The sequence below is a fragment of the Ascaphus truei genome, chromosome 3, assembly GCF_040206685.1.
Source record: "Ascaphus truei isolate aAscTru1 chromosome 3, aAscTru1.hap1, whole genome shotgun sequence".
Classification (NCBI taxonomy): Eukaryota; Metazoa; Chordata; class Amphibia; order Anura; family Ascaphidae; genus Ascaphus; species Ascaphus truei.
This window is the reverse complement of record NC_134485.1, coordinates 352331227-352347857: the sequence shown is the minus strand read 5'-3', so window position 1 is coordinate 352347857 and position 16631 is coordinate 352331227. Positions and strand designations below refer to the sequence as shown.

The 16631-nt window shown below is 43.4% G+C and overlaps 1 protein-coding gene across 2 annotated transcripts in view; it reads left to right on the top strand.

The window, feature by feature from the left end:
- Positions 1–5129: 5129 nt before the first annotated feature.
- The window catches only part of LOC142490110 (uncharacterized), a 75999-nt gene continuing 64497 nt past the window's right edge, over positions 5130–16631 (top strand). For both annotated transcript variants that reach the window (XM_075591923.1, XM_075591922.1), the window contains exon 1: positions 5130–5407. In XM_075591923.1, the coding sequence (XP_075448038.1) occupies positions 5288–5407 (120 nt within the window). In that variant the 5' untranslated portion in view covers positions 5130–5287. The remainder of the gene's footprint in view (positions 5408–16631) is intronic.

Sequence of the window (16631 nt, the reverse complement as noted above, 5' to 3'; positions counted from 1 at the left end):
GCCATGAATAGGACTATAATTACATTTGCGGCTTTCATCTATGATAATTGTCGGAGGTATTGCTACACACATTAAAACAGACACTGATTCTACTCATTAATGTTCCTCAAACAATTAAATGACAATTGCAAGCCCATATATTAATACTGTTTACTTTAGGAGCAGTAATGCTTTACTTATTACTATTTTAATGTTTTCATTCTTTAGTGCTACTTTTTGAGCAAAGTAGCCCAACATAGATAGTCTGCACACAATTAAAACAAACATTAAAATGTTATTATGTACAGGTTATTTATATGTTTACCTGTACATTATATAATGTGATATACAATGTCATTGTTGCAGAATTATTTCTGTGCTTTATAGAACATTACACAAATACAGGTACACATATGGGTAAAATTGTGAAGAACAAATTAGATTTTTTTTAAATTGTTAAGATACCAATATATTCAGTGTAGAAAAACTATGCTTACAATCTCTTTAATCCTCAGACACACACCATTCTTAGAGAGTCAACAAAATATTCCTAACTAAATACCAACTATAAAACTAATGTCACACTTGACATACAAGTCTGTTCCTCCACTGAAACTGTCACATGCGAACATGTAGCACACACGAGTAATAAATACAGGACTAAAAGAAGACAACAGAAAAAGTGCGGCATGCAGTGTGTTTCATGTCACCTTTAATTTATTTATTTGAAGCTGTGAAGGAGTCCAAATTGCGTCAGCATTTTGTATGTATGTCTTTGTTTATATAGTGCCATTAATGTACATAGTGCTTCACAGCAGTAATACACAATCATCTAAATAACAAATAATACAAATAACAGAACATGGGAATAAGTGCTTCAGACATAAAAATTAACATTTCGGAAGAGGAGTCCCTGCTCCGAAGAGCTTACAATCTAATTGGTAGGAAGAACGTACAGAGATAGTAGGAGGGCATTCTGGTAAGTGTGTCTGCAAGGGGCCAAGCTTTATGCATCAGGTGTATAGTATTAGCCATGGAGCTACTCATATGCTTCGTTAAGAAGGTGTGTTTTAACATGGGTCTTAAAGGTAGATAGAGAGGGTGCTAGTCGGATATTGAGGGGAAGGGCATTCCAGAGGTGTGGGGCAGTCAGTGAGAAAGGTTTAAGGCGGGAGAGGGCTTTAGATACGAAGGGGGCAGAGAGAAGACATCCTTGAGCGGAACGCAAGAGTCGGGATGGTGTATAGTGAGAAATTAGGGCTGAGATGTAAGTAGGGGCAGAAGAGTGTAAAGCTTTAAAAGTGAGGAGGAGAATTGAGTGTGAGATGCGGGAATTGATCGGAAGCCAGGAGAGTGATTTCAGCAGGGGAGACGCTGAGACATATTTAGGAAAGAGTAGAGTGATTCTGGCAGCAGCGTTTAGGATAGATTGTAGGGGAGACAGGTGAGAGGCAGGAAGGCCGGACAGCAGGAGGTTATAGTAATTGAGACGGGAGAGAATGAGGACCTGAGTCAGAGTTTTAGCAGTCGAGCAACAGAGGAAAGGGCGTATCTGTGTAATATTGTGGAGGAAAAAGCAACAGGTTTTAGATACGTTTTGAATGGGAGTGGAGAATGTGAGAGAGGAGTCGAGTGTGATCCCTAGGCAGTGTACTTTCGCTCCTGGCTGTATGACAGAACTTCCGACAGTAATGTGGAAGGAGGTAGTAGGGCCAAGTATGGGATGAAATATGAGGTGCTCTGTTTTTGAAAAGTTGAGTTTAAGTCGGCGGAGGATCATTCAGCATGATATCGCAGAGTGACATTCAGAAATTTGGTTAGCAGAAGAGACACTGAAAGTATGATGGGAGAGGTAAGAGAGTACAGGTAAAAGTGAGAAAAAGGCGTGAACTACAATAAGTGCTCACTAAAAAATATATAGTGAATATTAATGATGTTGGATACAACCAATCATACAACGTGCAAGTGAAACAGTTATACATATATATCACTCAGTGATAAAATATATCAAATACTCAAAGCTCAAACCCTCTGGTGGGACCTGTCTTCTCTGGTTCCAAAGAGCAGATAAGTTATTCGTACAATCAAGTGGGAGCATATAGGAAAAAAAACAGTGATAGAAACAATATAAGTGCAGATGTATTTCTAGTGTTGGAAAAAATGCTGCTGCAGGCTTGGCTCTATGCACAGCCTACTCACACGATGGTGGATGTAAAAAAGCAGGAGTTTTAAAATATGGCTTTGGATGAAGACTGGTGTGCAGTGATCAGGAATCCCATCAATTGGCTCAGATGAAGTGATCACGGGGGCACGTCTGGAGTGTAGATTGGTCGAGGTAGCCGGGTCGGGGTTGGAGAGGTAAGAGTTGTCGTTACTGTATACTTGCCAAGGTCAGAGTAGGAGGAGGTTTGGATCGTTGAAGGTACTATTAGCCGTAGTTGGGGTTGGAGAATGGAGAGAAGTCGTTGTCCGAGTGCCGAAGTCAGGGTTGGAGAGATGCGGAGGGTCAGAGGTAGCCGGGGTCAGTATTCCAGAGGTGCGGAGTCCAAGAACAAAGCTGGGTCGGTACACAGAGCAAGGTTCAGCAAGGCAAGGCTGTGGAGGCAAAGAACAGGTAAGCACAACAGATCATGAATCTATGCTCAGCCAAAGTGTCAGCGACACAGCTAGCATATATAGGCAGGACTGTCCAATCCTATGGAGAGGTAGAGCGGAGGCGCGGCCTCAGCGGAAGCAGTAATTGGGCTAGGCGCAGGAGACATGTGAATGTGCTGGAGCTGATTAGCTCTGTTGCCACGGAGCTTGGGCACGTTGCACACGCGTCACATGTGCGCGCCGCGCAGCACAATCCAGAGGAGGGGCCTTCCCCTGCAGTACCTGGTGACGTCACTGGTGCACGCAGTGCGGCCTGCGGCTGATGTTCCCTTGGAAGGAGCCCCGCGGGTGAACAGAGGTAGGGCGGGAGCGTGCCAAAGGCGGCGTGACTCCCGAATCCTTACATGAAGTCCCCAAGGAAAAGAACAGGGAAGTCTCAGGAGAGAAAGGAAGAGAGCCAGGATTCAAAGTGAGAGAGAAAGGCAGATGAGGGATGAGTAGAGGTAGGTGGGCGATAGATGACCACCATGTGGACAGGGAGAGGAGAGAAGATCTGGACAGTGTGAGCCTCAAAGGAGGGAAAAGCAAGAGAGGGAGGAATAGGAAGGGTACGGTAACGGCAGAGAGAGGAGAGCAGGAGCCCCACGCCTCCACCCCTGCCATTAGGGCGTGGAGTGTGGGAGAAGGAAAGGCGATCATAAGAGAGGGCAGCTTCCAGAGCAGACTCAGAGGAGGATTTGTAGGTGTGCGTTTTAGTGCAGGGGGTATAGCTGTGTAGTGTCAAAGGGCGCAGGTAAGAAAGGAGTTTCATCACATACTGTAAATGGTACAAGTATAAAATATATGTAGTTATATATTAATGCTTATGTGCATTGCTAATTAAACACTTAATAGTTATGTGCAGAAATCCTGGTGGCTTCAGCCATGATGATGGGAATGGTCTTCATCCATGCTGGGGTAGGTAATCCAATTCCAAATACAGGGCACTATGTTGGTTCCCATTGAGAGTTCCTAGGTAGCCAAAAGTGACAATAAATGCATTTATGGTTGCAATGTACTGTACATTTTTTGTACTTTTTGTTTTAATATATTTAATTTGTTTAAATTTCAATGTAATGATCAAAAACCGTATTAGCCACATTTGTTTCATTGGGATATGATTACCTTACTTGCAACACTATAAAGAACGCACTTTTTGGGGGGTCAATAATAACGCATTTTAGGTTACCAAACTTTGAGGTATCCGGCCCTAACAGCATTTAAGGTGAAGTGAAAACAGTTGAGAAGCAAGCAAATTGCAGAGACTCTAAGGCCGTGAGACACCACACCGCTCAAAAACAAGTGTTATGCATCGCTGAAAACTGCTTATGCCAAATTCACCTGTCTCCCCGCTCGCTGCTGCAAAGCAGGAGACCGTTGAGGAGATGGGCAAATATTTTTTCAAGAGGCGACAGCCACATCACATGACGCAGCCGTACAATCAAAGTAAAGTTCAGTGCACCAATCATGCTCCTCCAAAATCTAACCAATGAAAATCCTAGAAAACATTTACCTTAGGATTTCATATAAAATACAGTTTTCCTTTATTGAAAAGCCATATATACCTTGAAGAACATACCATACACATTGAAGAACAGAGATAATTATTGACTGACTTAATTATTTATTTAAAATAATAATAAAGTAATTAATTAAATTACATTCATTATTTTATTAATAAACAATAAATTAATCAATCACTACTATGGACAAATCTTCAATGGAAGGATTCATTGGATTGGTGTTGGAAAGGCAGGCGTTATGGTAAAGGAAGTGACATCTGAGCATGTGTCGCTGCAGTCGCTTGCTAAATCTCTTGTGCATGTGCACATGTAGCTCTGCAACATCGCTACTTATAAACCACAGATAAGCGCAGCTGAACTGAAGCTCTTGGTATAATCACAGCCTACGGCGGATGCCTTTGCTGCGACTCGGTTGTTGTTTCTTATTAGGCTGTGATAATATCAGAAAATCGCTGGCGAAGCCGCGCAGCTTCAAAACAAAACAATAAAAAACAATCAAAACGCACATACCAGTAGCAACATAAGCGCTACGACGAACTGCAAAGCTACTGTAGCATGAAGAGATTTGAGATTTTGTTTTTCACAGGTGACGGACAAGTCACGGCAAAGCCAATCACAGTGCATCTTAAACAAAGCAATCTGGCCATGTCTCCCTGCAGTAGCGCCACAAATCGCTTCTGCATGTGCACATGTCGCACGGCGACATCGCTACGATGACGTCACTGGATTGCTCTGCAACTCTGCCTTTTCTGGTATGATTGAGGCTTTTGGAGCATTTGGGCTGAAGGGATCAGGAGAATGTGTTGGAGAGGGGCATGGATGTTAAATAACATCTTAATCTGCATGGCACCCTTTAATATATTGATGAGAAATGTGTTGCGGGTAACTACAAAAACGTTAATGGCAATTTTCAGGGTTTTTCCCCCACAAGAATCTAATGACATCATCATCCGCTGAGCTAAGTGTGATGTCACACGTCAGAACACATCTTGAAATTTGAACTGCTGCCATATTGCAGGCAGTTAGGATGCTGAACGGAAGCATGGATCACACAGCCAACACTTCGAGTACAAGGCTGACCTGAAGCCCATCTGTTAATTTAAGCTGCAGGGATCTTGGAAGAAAAAGCAGTTTGGTTTGCAACATCAAAAATGGATGAACGAGGGACGAATAATGTAGAACTACCATCCTTGGGCCAGCTGGAAATCCCTTCAAGTGTAAGTCATGTATTACAGAAGATCAATGCAGCCAAACTCATCCGAGCGAAGCAGGTAAGAACAGTGACCAAAGTGCCAGTTATAACTCACATACTGTGCTTCAAATGCAGGAAAGCACAATACATTTTAGTACAGGCAGTCCTCGTTTTACAACGCTTCGCTTTACAACGAATGGCTTATCCAACGCTATGCAATGCATACCTATGTTCATTTTTACAACGCCAAAACGGCTTATCCAACGCTCTTAAGGCGCTTTGCAACGTTGTTCATGTGTATGTGTGTACATATATATATATATATATACACACATACACATGAACAACGTTGCAAAGCGTCGTAAGAGCATATATATAATATTATATTATACTATATAATATATTATACTATATAATATTATACTTTATAATGTTATATTATTTATATAATACAGTATATACACTATATAATTTATGTGTGTGCTGCATATCTTATTGCCTGCGTAAAACATTTGGTGTATTTTAGCATTAAAAATGCCTTCAGGAACGGAACCTTTCATTTAAACAGTGTTCCTATGGGAAAACGTGTTTAGCTTTAAACGTTTCGCTATCCAACGCCATTTTGAGTAACGCATTGTGTCGGATAACCGAGGACTGCCTGTAAGGGGGAAATGATCTGTATTGAAAAGGACTCTATATTGATTATTATATTATAGAGAGATAGATAACAAGCGCACATACACTAGTGCTCTAGAGCTCTATCTATTGGAAGTGATACTTCCTAAAACAAGCAGCCCCCCTTCCTGCCAATTGGACTTTGCTTCTCCTTTTTACAGGACTCTTTATCCAGATTGGTATTTACATTTATCAATTGATCTGGACTTTATATTTGGACATTGTTTTTCCACCATATATTTAGAATTGGTTTTGTATGCACATATACAGTATACATATTGCTTATATTATTTTTTTATTTCACTTATATCCCTTATTCACTTTATTAGTTTTTGAGCGCTGTCTCCTTTGTGTGTGTGTGTGTGTGTGTGTGTGTGTGTGTGTGTGTGTGTGTGTTTGTGTGTGTGTGTGTGTGTGTGTGTGTGTGTGTGTGTGTGTGTGTGTGTGTGTGTGTGTGTGTGTGTGTGTGTGTTATATATATATATATATATATATATATATATATATATATATATATATATATACACACACACACACAAAGGCAGTTGCTCACACTATATAAATAAGTGGTTAAGCCAGACCCAAAAATTAATACAGAGAATCCTGAGAAAAAACAATTTCTAAACAGGATAGCCTGTGACTAAATAACTAGGGAAACACTGGTGGTGCTGGGGGAAAGAGAAATAAATATAACACACAAAAAGACTGAGACAATCCCCAAAATAGTACTCTAAATATACCACAGAATAACTAATCTAATATAAAGAAAATGTTTATGTTTTTTATGTTTTAGTGTGTCTTATTGCTCGTTATTAAAATCATTTCCTTTTTCTATTTAGTCTTTTTTCTTTATATTAGATTAGTTATTCTGTGGTATATTTAGAGTGCTATTTTGGGGATTGTCTCAGTCTTTTTGTGTGTTATATATATATATACACACAAAAAGACTGCGCCTATTGGGATCTATATACACTTGCAAATTTAACATATAGAAATTACTTGAAATTATGATTAACTATATTCTATTTCAATAGCAAAGAGATATCTCTAAAAACATGAAAAATGATGAACAAACATATAAATGTAAATATCCTAAACGAAAAAATTGCTAGTGTCTATGAAACCATAGATCAAAAAATGGCTGTGATAAAAAAATGTTGGAAAAAATCAATGTGGATAAAAAACCATGAATGGATGAATAAAAAATGTATACTCAAATCAAGAATAGCACTCTTTGCAGGATACTGGCAGCCTTCTACGTGGAACCAACGACCTCTCAGTAGATCTATAAAAATGAAAAAAGAGAGCGCCGATCCTAGTGCAATATGTAAAATAATACCATGTAATATACAAAAAAGAGTCCAACAATTTCAAACTCACAAACAACATGAATAAAAGAGCATTTTATGAGTAATACTCATGCACTAAACACAGGAACTCTGCTGCTCTGCTCACACGCCTCTCCACTGCACACGATCAGGACACGATCAAAACCCCTCTGAGCCACCGTCCAGAAGGAACTCAGGTATCGTGTCACTTCTCTTAGTGTCCTCCGGAAACAATCCGCATGTGCAATAGGTGCCAGATCGGGTTTACCCGGGTTTGTGAGTTTTAAATTGTTGGGCTCTGTTTTGTATATTAAATGGTATTATTTTACATATTGCACTAGGATCGGGTGCTCTCTTTTTTCGTTTTTATATATATATGTAAGGAATCCACTACTGGCTTTGACTATAGCCTTGTAGACCTATGCAGCTGCAAGCTTCCTCTGGCAATCAATGGCACATGTGCTGCTTCTCATTGCAGCTTCTGCCCTGTGCTCCATCATTGGAGGAATACTCACACACCCTCCTCCTGTGATTGGATCTCCAACCTTTATATCCTGGGCGTTGGCACTGAACCAGTGCCAAGCATAACTCCTACCTTGGACGTTACCGTCTCTGCCACAAACCGTCCAGACCTCTCTCCTAGTGTTCTAACCTTCCTAGTTCCTGAGTATCCAGAGGCCTGTTCCTGTCTCCTGTGCTGAAGCATGTTAGCCAGCACTGGTAACTGCTGCATTCACTCCTAGCAGTGGTTACCCTTAATTTCCTGCGACCTGCTGCTATCTCCATGCAGTGGCCTGCCTTGGACTTCTGCGCTGAAGCGTTGGTTTCCCTGACGCTGTCCTGTGGTGTACTTCGGCCAGCCTGCTGTCTCCCCGTGCTGAGACCGGCGTCATGGGCCGAGGCCGCTCCTCGCGCAGAGGCCACTCCCGCGCTCACGCTCCTAAGCTGAAGCGGGGAACTCCTGTCTGCCTCTTGCCGATTCCTTGCTACGACTACAACCACCCAGATGTCTTCTATCCTGACCCTGCTTCGGCCATCGATTGTCCTGTCTTCTCCTACCCCGACTTTGGCTTCAATAACGACGATGCTGCCTTCTCCAATCCTGACCCTGCGATGTACGACTACGAACTGCGCACTCCGGATCAGTCTGCGCGGACTAAGGTCGGTGATTATATAACCCCACCTCAGCCCCGCGGTCCGGTCCCGGTTTGTGGCGAGCATCGGCGTAACAATATATATATATATATATATATATACACACACACATATACATATATATATATATATATATATATATATATATATATATATATATATATATATATATGAAAAAAGAAAAGATGTTGTCACTTCCCCACGAACTCTACCTTTGCGGGTTGCTAGACGTTGCAGGCTGTGTGAAGCTGAAAGGAAAAAACGCTGGATCCTTTTCCCCTGATGTCTCAATGACCAGAAGCAAGGAACTGGAGGTGCTGGTTCCCGGAGGGACTTCCTGTGCGGTGCACCCGACCGGAGGGACGTCATTTCCGGTTGCTCAGACCATGCGGAGAGCAGACAGGAGAGTACTCCATTGCTGATACCAGACGGCAGTACTGGCTTATGAGAGCCTATCTCATACCTGCTTTTAAACCCTGTACTTTTGTGAGTGGGCATTTGACTGATTTTATTGTTCTATAAACTATTTGTTATACTTTAATGCACTAGGTGTGCGCCTGTTTTTTTTCTTTTTTTTTTTCATAGGTATCAACAGGGAGTAGTGACCCCTTTGAAACGGGCTGCCATATATCTGGATGCTTTATTCTGGAACAGGACTTTGTGCTTTCTGAGGTTTTTTAGGTTTTTCATTCAATTTTATATATTTTTTATTACATTTTATACATTTTTTATTATATATATTTTTTATACGTTATGGTTATATGGTATTATTTTTAAATATTAAAGTATTAGGTCTTTGTTATTGATTATTTTAAATACGTTATAGAACCTATTACCCTTGGTTAATACTGGTTTGGATTTAATTCACCCACATATGCCACCCCATTGGATGCTTTCATAGTTGGTTTACAATAATCACAGTTTTGTATAGGCTGTATTAGAGGCGCTACTTCGTTCTTTTTGTTTGGTTATATATATATATATATATATATATATATATATATATATATATATATACACACACATACACATATACATATATATACATATGTATATATATATATGCATATATATATATATATACATATGTGTATGTGTGTGTGTATGTATATATATATATATATATATATATATATATATATATATATATATATATATATATAAACGAAAAAAGAGAGCGTCCGATCCTAGTGCAATATGTAAAATAATACCATTTAATATACAAAACAGAGTCCAACAATTTAAAACTCACAAACAACATGAATAAAAGAGCATTTTATGAGTAATACTCATGCACCATACATAGGAACTCTGCTGTTCTGCTCACATGCCTCTCCACTACACACAATCAGGACACGATCAAAACCCCTCTGAGCCACCGTCCAGCAGGAACTCAGGTAACGTGTCACTTCTCCTAGTGTCCTCCGGAAACAATCCAATATATAATATATATTTATATTGTATTGTCCATTGACCTTCAGCAGTTTGCTCTTATGTCAGTGACACAATATTTCACACAGCCGGTCACTTTAAGAAAACAGAATCATAAAAATAAAACCTATCCCTTTTAGGGAAACTAACTATACAGCAGCATAAGCCTCTCTAATTGTTGCTGGTCAACTAACCTGGTTGCCCAGCTTAAATAACATACTCCCGTTTAGGGTTACTATATACTCAATAATGTTCACCGTCTTTAGGCATAGAAATATACATGGAGTTCTTAACTGATAGATGGGGACAGCCTCCTGAGAGTCCAGGCAATTCTTCTGGACACTGCAACTCATGAAGGAGGCTTACTCCCCAAACTGGATACAGGGGAGCAGTGTGCCCCCAGCCTCCAGGCTCCAGGAGAGAGTCTGAAACAGCAGCTCTCTCTGCTCTAAATTCCTGTTCTTGTAATTAGGTGAGCAGGTGATGGGAAACTAGACCCAGAAGCGAAGTCTCTCCCCTGATCGGAGTGCATCCGATTCGGCAATCCATAGTGGATGAAATATTTCTCCCACAGCACTTTGGCTACTGTGAGAGCCTTCTGTGTCTTTAGTTGGGAACGCTTGGGAGTACCGGGTGTAGTGATTGGTCACTACCAGGACATTCCCAATGCCCTTTGAGTCAGCTTCAATACAAAGAAAGTCCATGCAGAAAAGGTCTATGGGACCGGAGCTCTTTAAGTGACTCATTGGGGTTGTGTGTGTGGGCAGTGTCTTTCGTTGGACATACCTCAGGCACTTCCGACAGTGGCACTCTACAGACTCCCGCATTTTGGGCCAGAAGAATCGGTCCCTTACTAGTCCAAAAGTCTTATCTACATCCAGGTGTCCGTGGTCGTCGTATAGGGACTGCAGGACAGGGCACTGCAGGCTTCTGGGCAGAACTAACTGTCTCCTGTCAGGGTGATTGTGATAGTGGACAATTCTGTAGAGGAGACTGTGCTCTATGCGGAACTTGTCCCATTCCCTCATTATGACAGCGACTGTCGGTGGGAGCACGCTTCACCAATGAGGGTTTGTTTTGTTGTATGGCATGGCGGATAGCTCCAGCCACTGGGTCACGCATTTGGTGTTCTATCATCTCCTTCCACCTCATGATAGTGTTTTGGGTGACGTACATGCTTTTTGGGTGGCAGTATGTGGCAGGGAGTGCCTTTAACTGACATCCCAGCAAGTCGGCTACTCTTAGCTCAGAAAATGCCACCTTGTCCTCCACTATTGCGGCTGTTGAGCACATTGCCCGAATCCCAGGTCCAGGGATTTCTTCCCACGGGCCATCGTCCAATGTTGCACTCAGTCCAGGTCTTCTGGACAGAGCATCGGATCCGATGTTTAAAGGCCCCGAATTGTACTTGAGGTGAATTGGTAGTTCGATAGTGCCGCTAGCTACCTGTGACCGGTGGCATCCAATTTGGTGGAGGTCAGTATGTAGGTGTAAGGAATCCACACCTCAGTTTACTGCTTACCTTACAGACCTGTGCAGTCCTGGAACCCCCCCCCTGCTATCTACAGCAGCTGTGCAAGCTATTTACTGCAGCTCCAGCCTTGTACTCACTCATTGGAGCAGTGCCCTCACACCCTCCTCCAGGGATTGACCCACTGGCCTTTAAGTACTACATTCCCACAATCCTTCTCTGCCGAGCATAATCCTTTTTGGATGTTCACTGTGTTTGCCACAGCTACCTGTTTGACCACCTTGTTGCTGTTCATGTTCATGTTCCTTGTTCCTTGTTCATGTTCCTAGTTCCTGGTTCCTGGGGCCTGCTGCTCTCTCCATTGCAGAGGCCGTGTCCTGTTTCCTGTGCTGAAGCGGTGGATCTCCAGTGTAACTTCAGCTCCCTGTTTCCTGAGGCCTGCTGCCCTTCCCATAGCAGAGGCCTGTCTCTGATTCCTGAGGTCTGTTGCTCTCTCTCCCCGCACAGGCTCGACCTGGACTCCTGCGCTGAAGCATTGGTTTACCAGTGCTGCCTGGCGGTGTGCCCTCTCCGGTCAGCCTTCTCCTTCCTGAGACCGGCGCCATGGGCCATGGACGCCACTCGCGCAAACCCCGTTCCCGACCTGCAGCAATTTTGCTGAAGCAGGAAGACCTGCTTGATCTCATGTTGCCGACTCCCTGCTTGGACTACGTTAACCATGATGTCTCCAATCCTGACCCTGGCTCGTCCACTGACTACGCTGCTCTTTCCAGTCCCGACCCTGCTATGTACGACTACGAACTGCGCAATCCGGATCAGCCTGTGCGGTCTAAGGTCGGTGCTTATACAACCCCACCTCAGCCACGCTGTCCGACCCTGATTTGTGGCGAGCACAAGCGTGACGGTAGGTTAGCGGATTGTTATCTGTCCGCACCTCAAAAGAGACTCCGTACAAATAGTCGTGGAGCTTGTCAACTACCGCCCACTTGAGTGCGAGAACTCCAGCTTGTGAACTGGGTAGTTCTGTTCATTTGGTGTCAAGCTTCAGCTCATATACGCCCCTGGGCGGAGGCCAGCAGGGTACTTCTGGTGCAGTACAGCTCCAAGTCCATTGAAGCTTGCATCTACATGCAGGATATATGGTTGCTCGGGTCGGCATAAGCAAAGACGGGTGCTTCCGTGAGGCTTTTCTTGAGCCCGATGAATGCCTATTCGCAGGCGGACGTCCACTTGTCTCCAAATGGCATCCGTGGGGTTGCGGCCTTCTGCCTAGGTTCCTCTGGGTAAATCTTCAGGATATTATTGAGAACCTTGGCTTTACAGGAATAGCCTTCCATGAAGCGGCAGTAGTATCCGTAGAATCCAAGAAAGGATCGCAGGTCCATCACGTTGTCTGCTCTAGGCCAGTTCACTACAGCTTCAACCTTAGCTGGGTCAGTCGCCACTCCGTCTGTAGACATTATGTGACCCACGTAGGTGACTGATGTGCTGCAGAACCGGTATTTGTCCAGGGATAACTTCAGGCCTTCTTTGCCCAGTCTATCTAACACCTACAGGAGGCGTTCTTCGTGTTCTTCTAGAGTTTTACCAAACACAATGATGTCATCCAGGTAGACTAGACATTCCCATGGATTCATATCTCCAGTGGTCTCCTCCATCAATCTTTGGAAGGTCACCGGAGCACCGCAAATGCCTTGGGTCATCCGGGTGAACTGGTAGAACTCGAGGTGACAGACAAACGCTGTTTTCTCCTGGTCTTTTGAGCTCATAGGTACCTGGTAGTACCAGGTGCTAACCACTGGCTACCTGACAGGGCACTGAGGATTTTTCTATTCTTGGCAAAGTGTACTGATACGGTCTGTATGATGGTTCAGGGTTTGGTAGTCTATGCACAGGTGGACTGACCCATTCTTCTTACGTACTACCACGATCGGGGAGGCATAGGGGCTACGGGACTTCGTTATGATGCCCGCCATCTCCATTTCCTTCAGGACATTCCTCACATCCTCTACATCTCTGGGAGTGATGCGTTTGGAACGCTCCTGAAATGGCGTGGCGTAATTCAGCCAAATCATGTGCTGTGTGTTCTTGCTGCAGCCCACATCCATCTCACTGGAGGAGAATACTTCCCGGCGCTCCGCCAATTTAGCACGTAGCCACTTCTTCCAGTCCGCGGGCAGGGTAAATTCCTCAAAGTCGAACTGTAGCCTTGCCAGCACTTCTTGCTTGGTAGCGGCGTTCACATGGGCCATGGATTCCACAGGCGTAACTGGATATGTAACCGAAATGTTCTGTATCGCCACTTTGAAGCGATTAGGATTGCGGTCTTCCACTACTTCATCTCTGGTACCACCCGGAACCCTCTCTTGGCATCCTCTTCGGGTGTGGTCTCCAGGGAGAAATACCAGTCAGCTTCGTCACGTCCCAGAAAGTTGGGCACCGCATCCATGTGCTTCACTCCCCCTGGTGGAATCTCGGTCAACCCCTTCTCTAGATTGAAGAATTGGGCGGAGATCCTGTAGCACTCCTCTTTGAAGACTGAGTGGATCCGTAGGGAGGATAGGGGTAATTCACCCGCCTCTTGCAGATAGGCTCGGCTCAGAGCCCGCACCACATCTGTGTTGGTCCCCAGTATGATGGGGATCTTGGATGTTCCCAGGACTCTGGACATATCAGAGCTTCCACTTCCATGGGGTGGTTTTTGTTGGTGTTCAGCAGCGGTATGTCCAACCGCACTTGCACAACGCCGTCAGTGGGGTAGTCTTCCTTGCTAAGGCACCACAGCTTCATCTTCTCCGCCGACTGCATAGGCAGATGTTTCAGATGCGAGTTGTAGAAGGGGCGGTAGATGATGGTTACCTGAGACCCTGTGTCCAGCAATGCAGAGGCATAGATTCCTTCCACCAGGACTTGTATTATAGCCGCAGGCCCCACTTGACTGTAGGCATCCGGTTGCAAACTGGATATACTGTATATATATATGTTATAGTACACCTACTACACCATGAGGTGGATGCTTGTTGCACTTCTTTCCTAGATTTAATGTTGCTTGGAGAAAGGATGATTTTTCTCTAAGGAAGCTGCACCATCCCACGCTACACACCACAGCAGCACCTGAGCTAATCATTTGTCACTACTTGCAGGTCCTAACAAACTTTAGTCAGTGTGTGTGTGTGGCTTTCTTGTGGCCTTTTTGAAATTGTATTAGCGCTATTTATCATGATTGTTTTTACTACGTGTATTGAACCCTTTCTAGCAGTCACTATATCTTGGATTCACATGTACCCATAGGACTTATATATATATAGCGCTATCTTCTATATCCTCCTTTTCCCATCTAAACCTGCCACCAATAGCTCTGTTATTTTTAGTTATTCATCATTGTACTGAGGTTGTTTCCTTACCCAAAGGTTTACTAAGTGTGGTTTGGCTTTTGCCATTATACGTATATATTTTTTTGTTTAGTCTTAGTCAGTGGGTATATATATTTAGAGGGGATATTTTGCTTTTGTTTTTATCATATGCTCATTTTCCTTTTTTTCTTTTAATGTCATCTATTTATTCTGATTATTTTCCTATATTACTATCATTATGTATATTATCTGTTGTTTTTAATGATATATATTCTTTGTTGAATTATTGTAATCTATATTTTTTTATCCCCTTTATAATATTCCTAGTTAGGAAGGGGTTAATGGATTTTATTAATTGAATACGCTGTATCCACACCATAAAGGTGTAGACATTTTAGTCCATTACACTTTTAATTGGTTCTAAAGCCACCTTCAGTATCCCTGATAAAGTCACCTGCTAGTGTGACGAAACACATTGGATCCACGTCCCAGACGTTTCAAACATTGCTGCTAGTTGAGACCTGGATCAGTCTCACGTTCAGCCGTTTTTTTTAGTTGCGTCTTGATTGGATTAGCAGTGAAGGAAAAGTGTAACAACCAAGAACTTCAGTAACGGTCTGTTACATTTATTTACTTTTGCTAGCAGTGGATTCTATGGAACGCGAGGCTACATACTAATGGGCATATAATCGACCACATGTATGCGAGGCTAATTATGCATTTGCCTTTGATTTTCGCTACGAGCCCTGAAGCTTTTGACTATTCCTTTTGCTGAAGTCCGATCGGTGCCTTGATTGAGTGAGACGCTGAAACGTGTCACTCTCAATACAGCAGCGATTTCACATATCTCTGCTTGTCTACATCTCTAGGTGACACAGGTGACACCTTCAGCCTCCAGATATTCTCGGCTGTTGGTTTTTATTAGAAGGACCCCTCTAGAGATGTTATAATGGATCATGGTTTTTTTTTTTCCGACTTCACTCCTTCCATAGTAAAGTTGCTTGCCCACCACAGCTATGTTAAATTAGCCTTCAACAATAGAGCTGTGCAATGAAGTAATGGCTGGTTCACAAGATAACAAGTCCATTTATGTGCTGCTTTACACGTGATTTAATTGTTTCCAATGCTGCTCCCCCCACACTTGGGTCAGCAGGGATGGATCTGTTTCCTTTCCGGTTAAGTGGTGGGAAGGATTAAAATGTTGTGGCCTGTTTGCAAAAGAGCAGCCAATACTTAATTGACCTTGCAAACATTTTACAACCAATCTTTTCAGCAGTAAAAAGCCCTAAAAGCCTGCGAAAACAGAAAAACTGTACATTTTACTTTAATCAGTCTCTTCTTCTTCTGCTAGCCCCACGTTAGGCCCCGCTCACACAGCACACTACACGACATGCGCGCACGCGTTCGTCACAGACTCCTGGCGGCCAATGGTAGTGTTCAGTATTGAAACTAACATTGGCTGCAAAGTACAGCGTCAATGCTGCTGCAGCCGCGGGAATCTTTTCAATCTGTGATCTCTGGCTGCAGCAACGTGGCGTCAGTTTCAGCAGCAAATCAATGCATTGGCTGCTGAAAGTGACTAGACTCTCGGCAGCTCCCTGCTCCAGCCACACACACACACACACGCACACACACAATTATGCTTTTCTTTTATGTTTGTTTTATGTTTATGTTCAGTCCTACAATGCCCATGACATAGCCTCCCCTGCTCTCTGGTCCCCGCTCTCTGGTCCCAGCTCTCCGGTCCCCGGTTCTCGCTCTCCGGTCCCCGCACACAGGCGATAAAATTCACCAAAGTTTTGCTTCGGTCTACAGAGTATAATAATTGTCATGGAACAGAAATACCAATTTCTGCCTTCTCTGTTTCACCCCCCCCCCCTCCTTTCATTG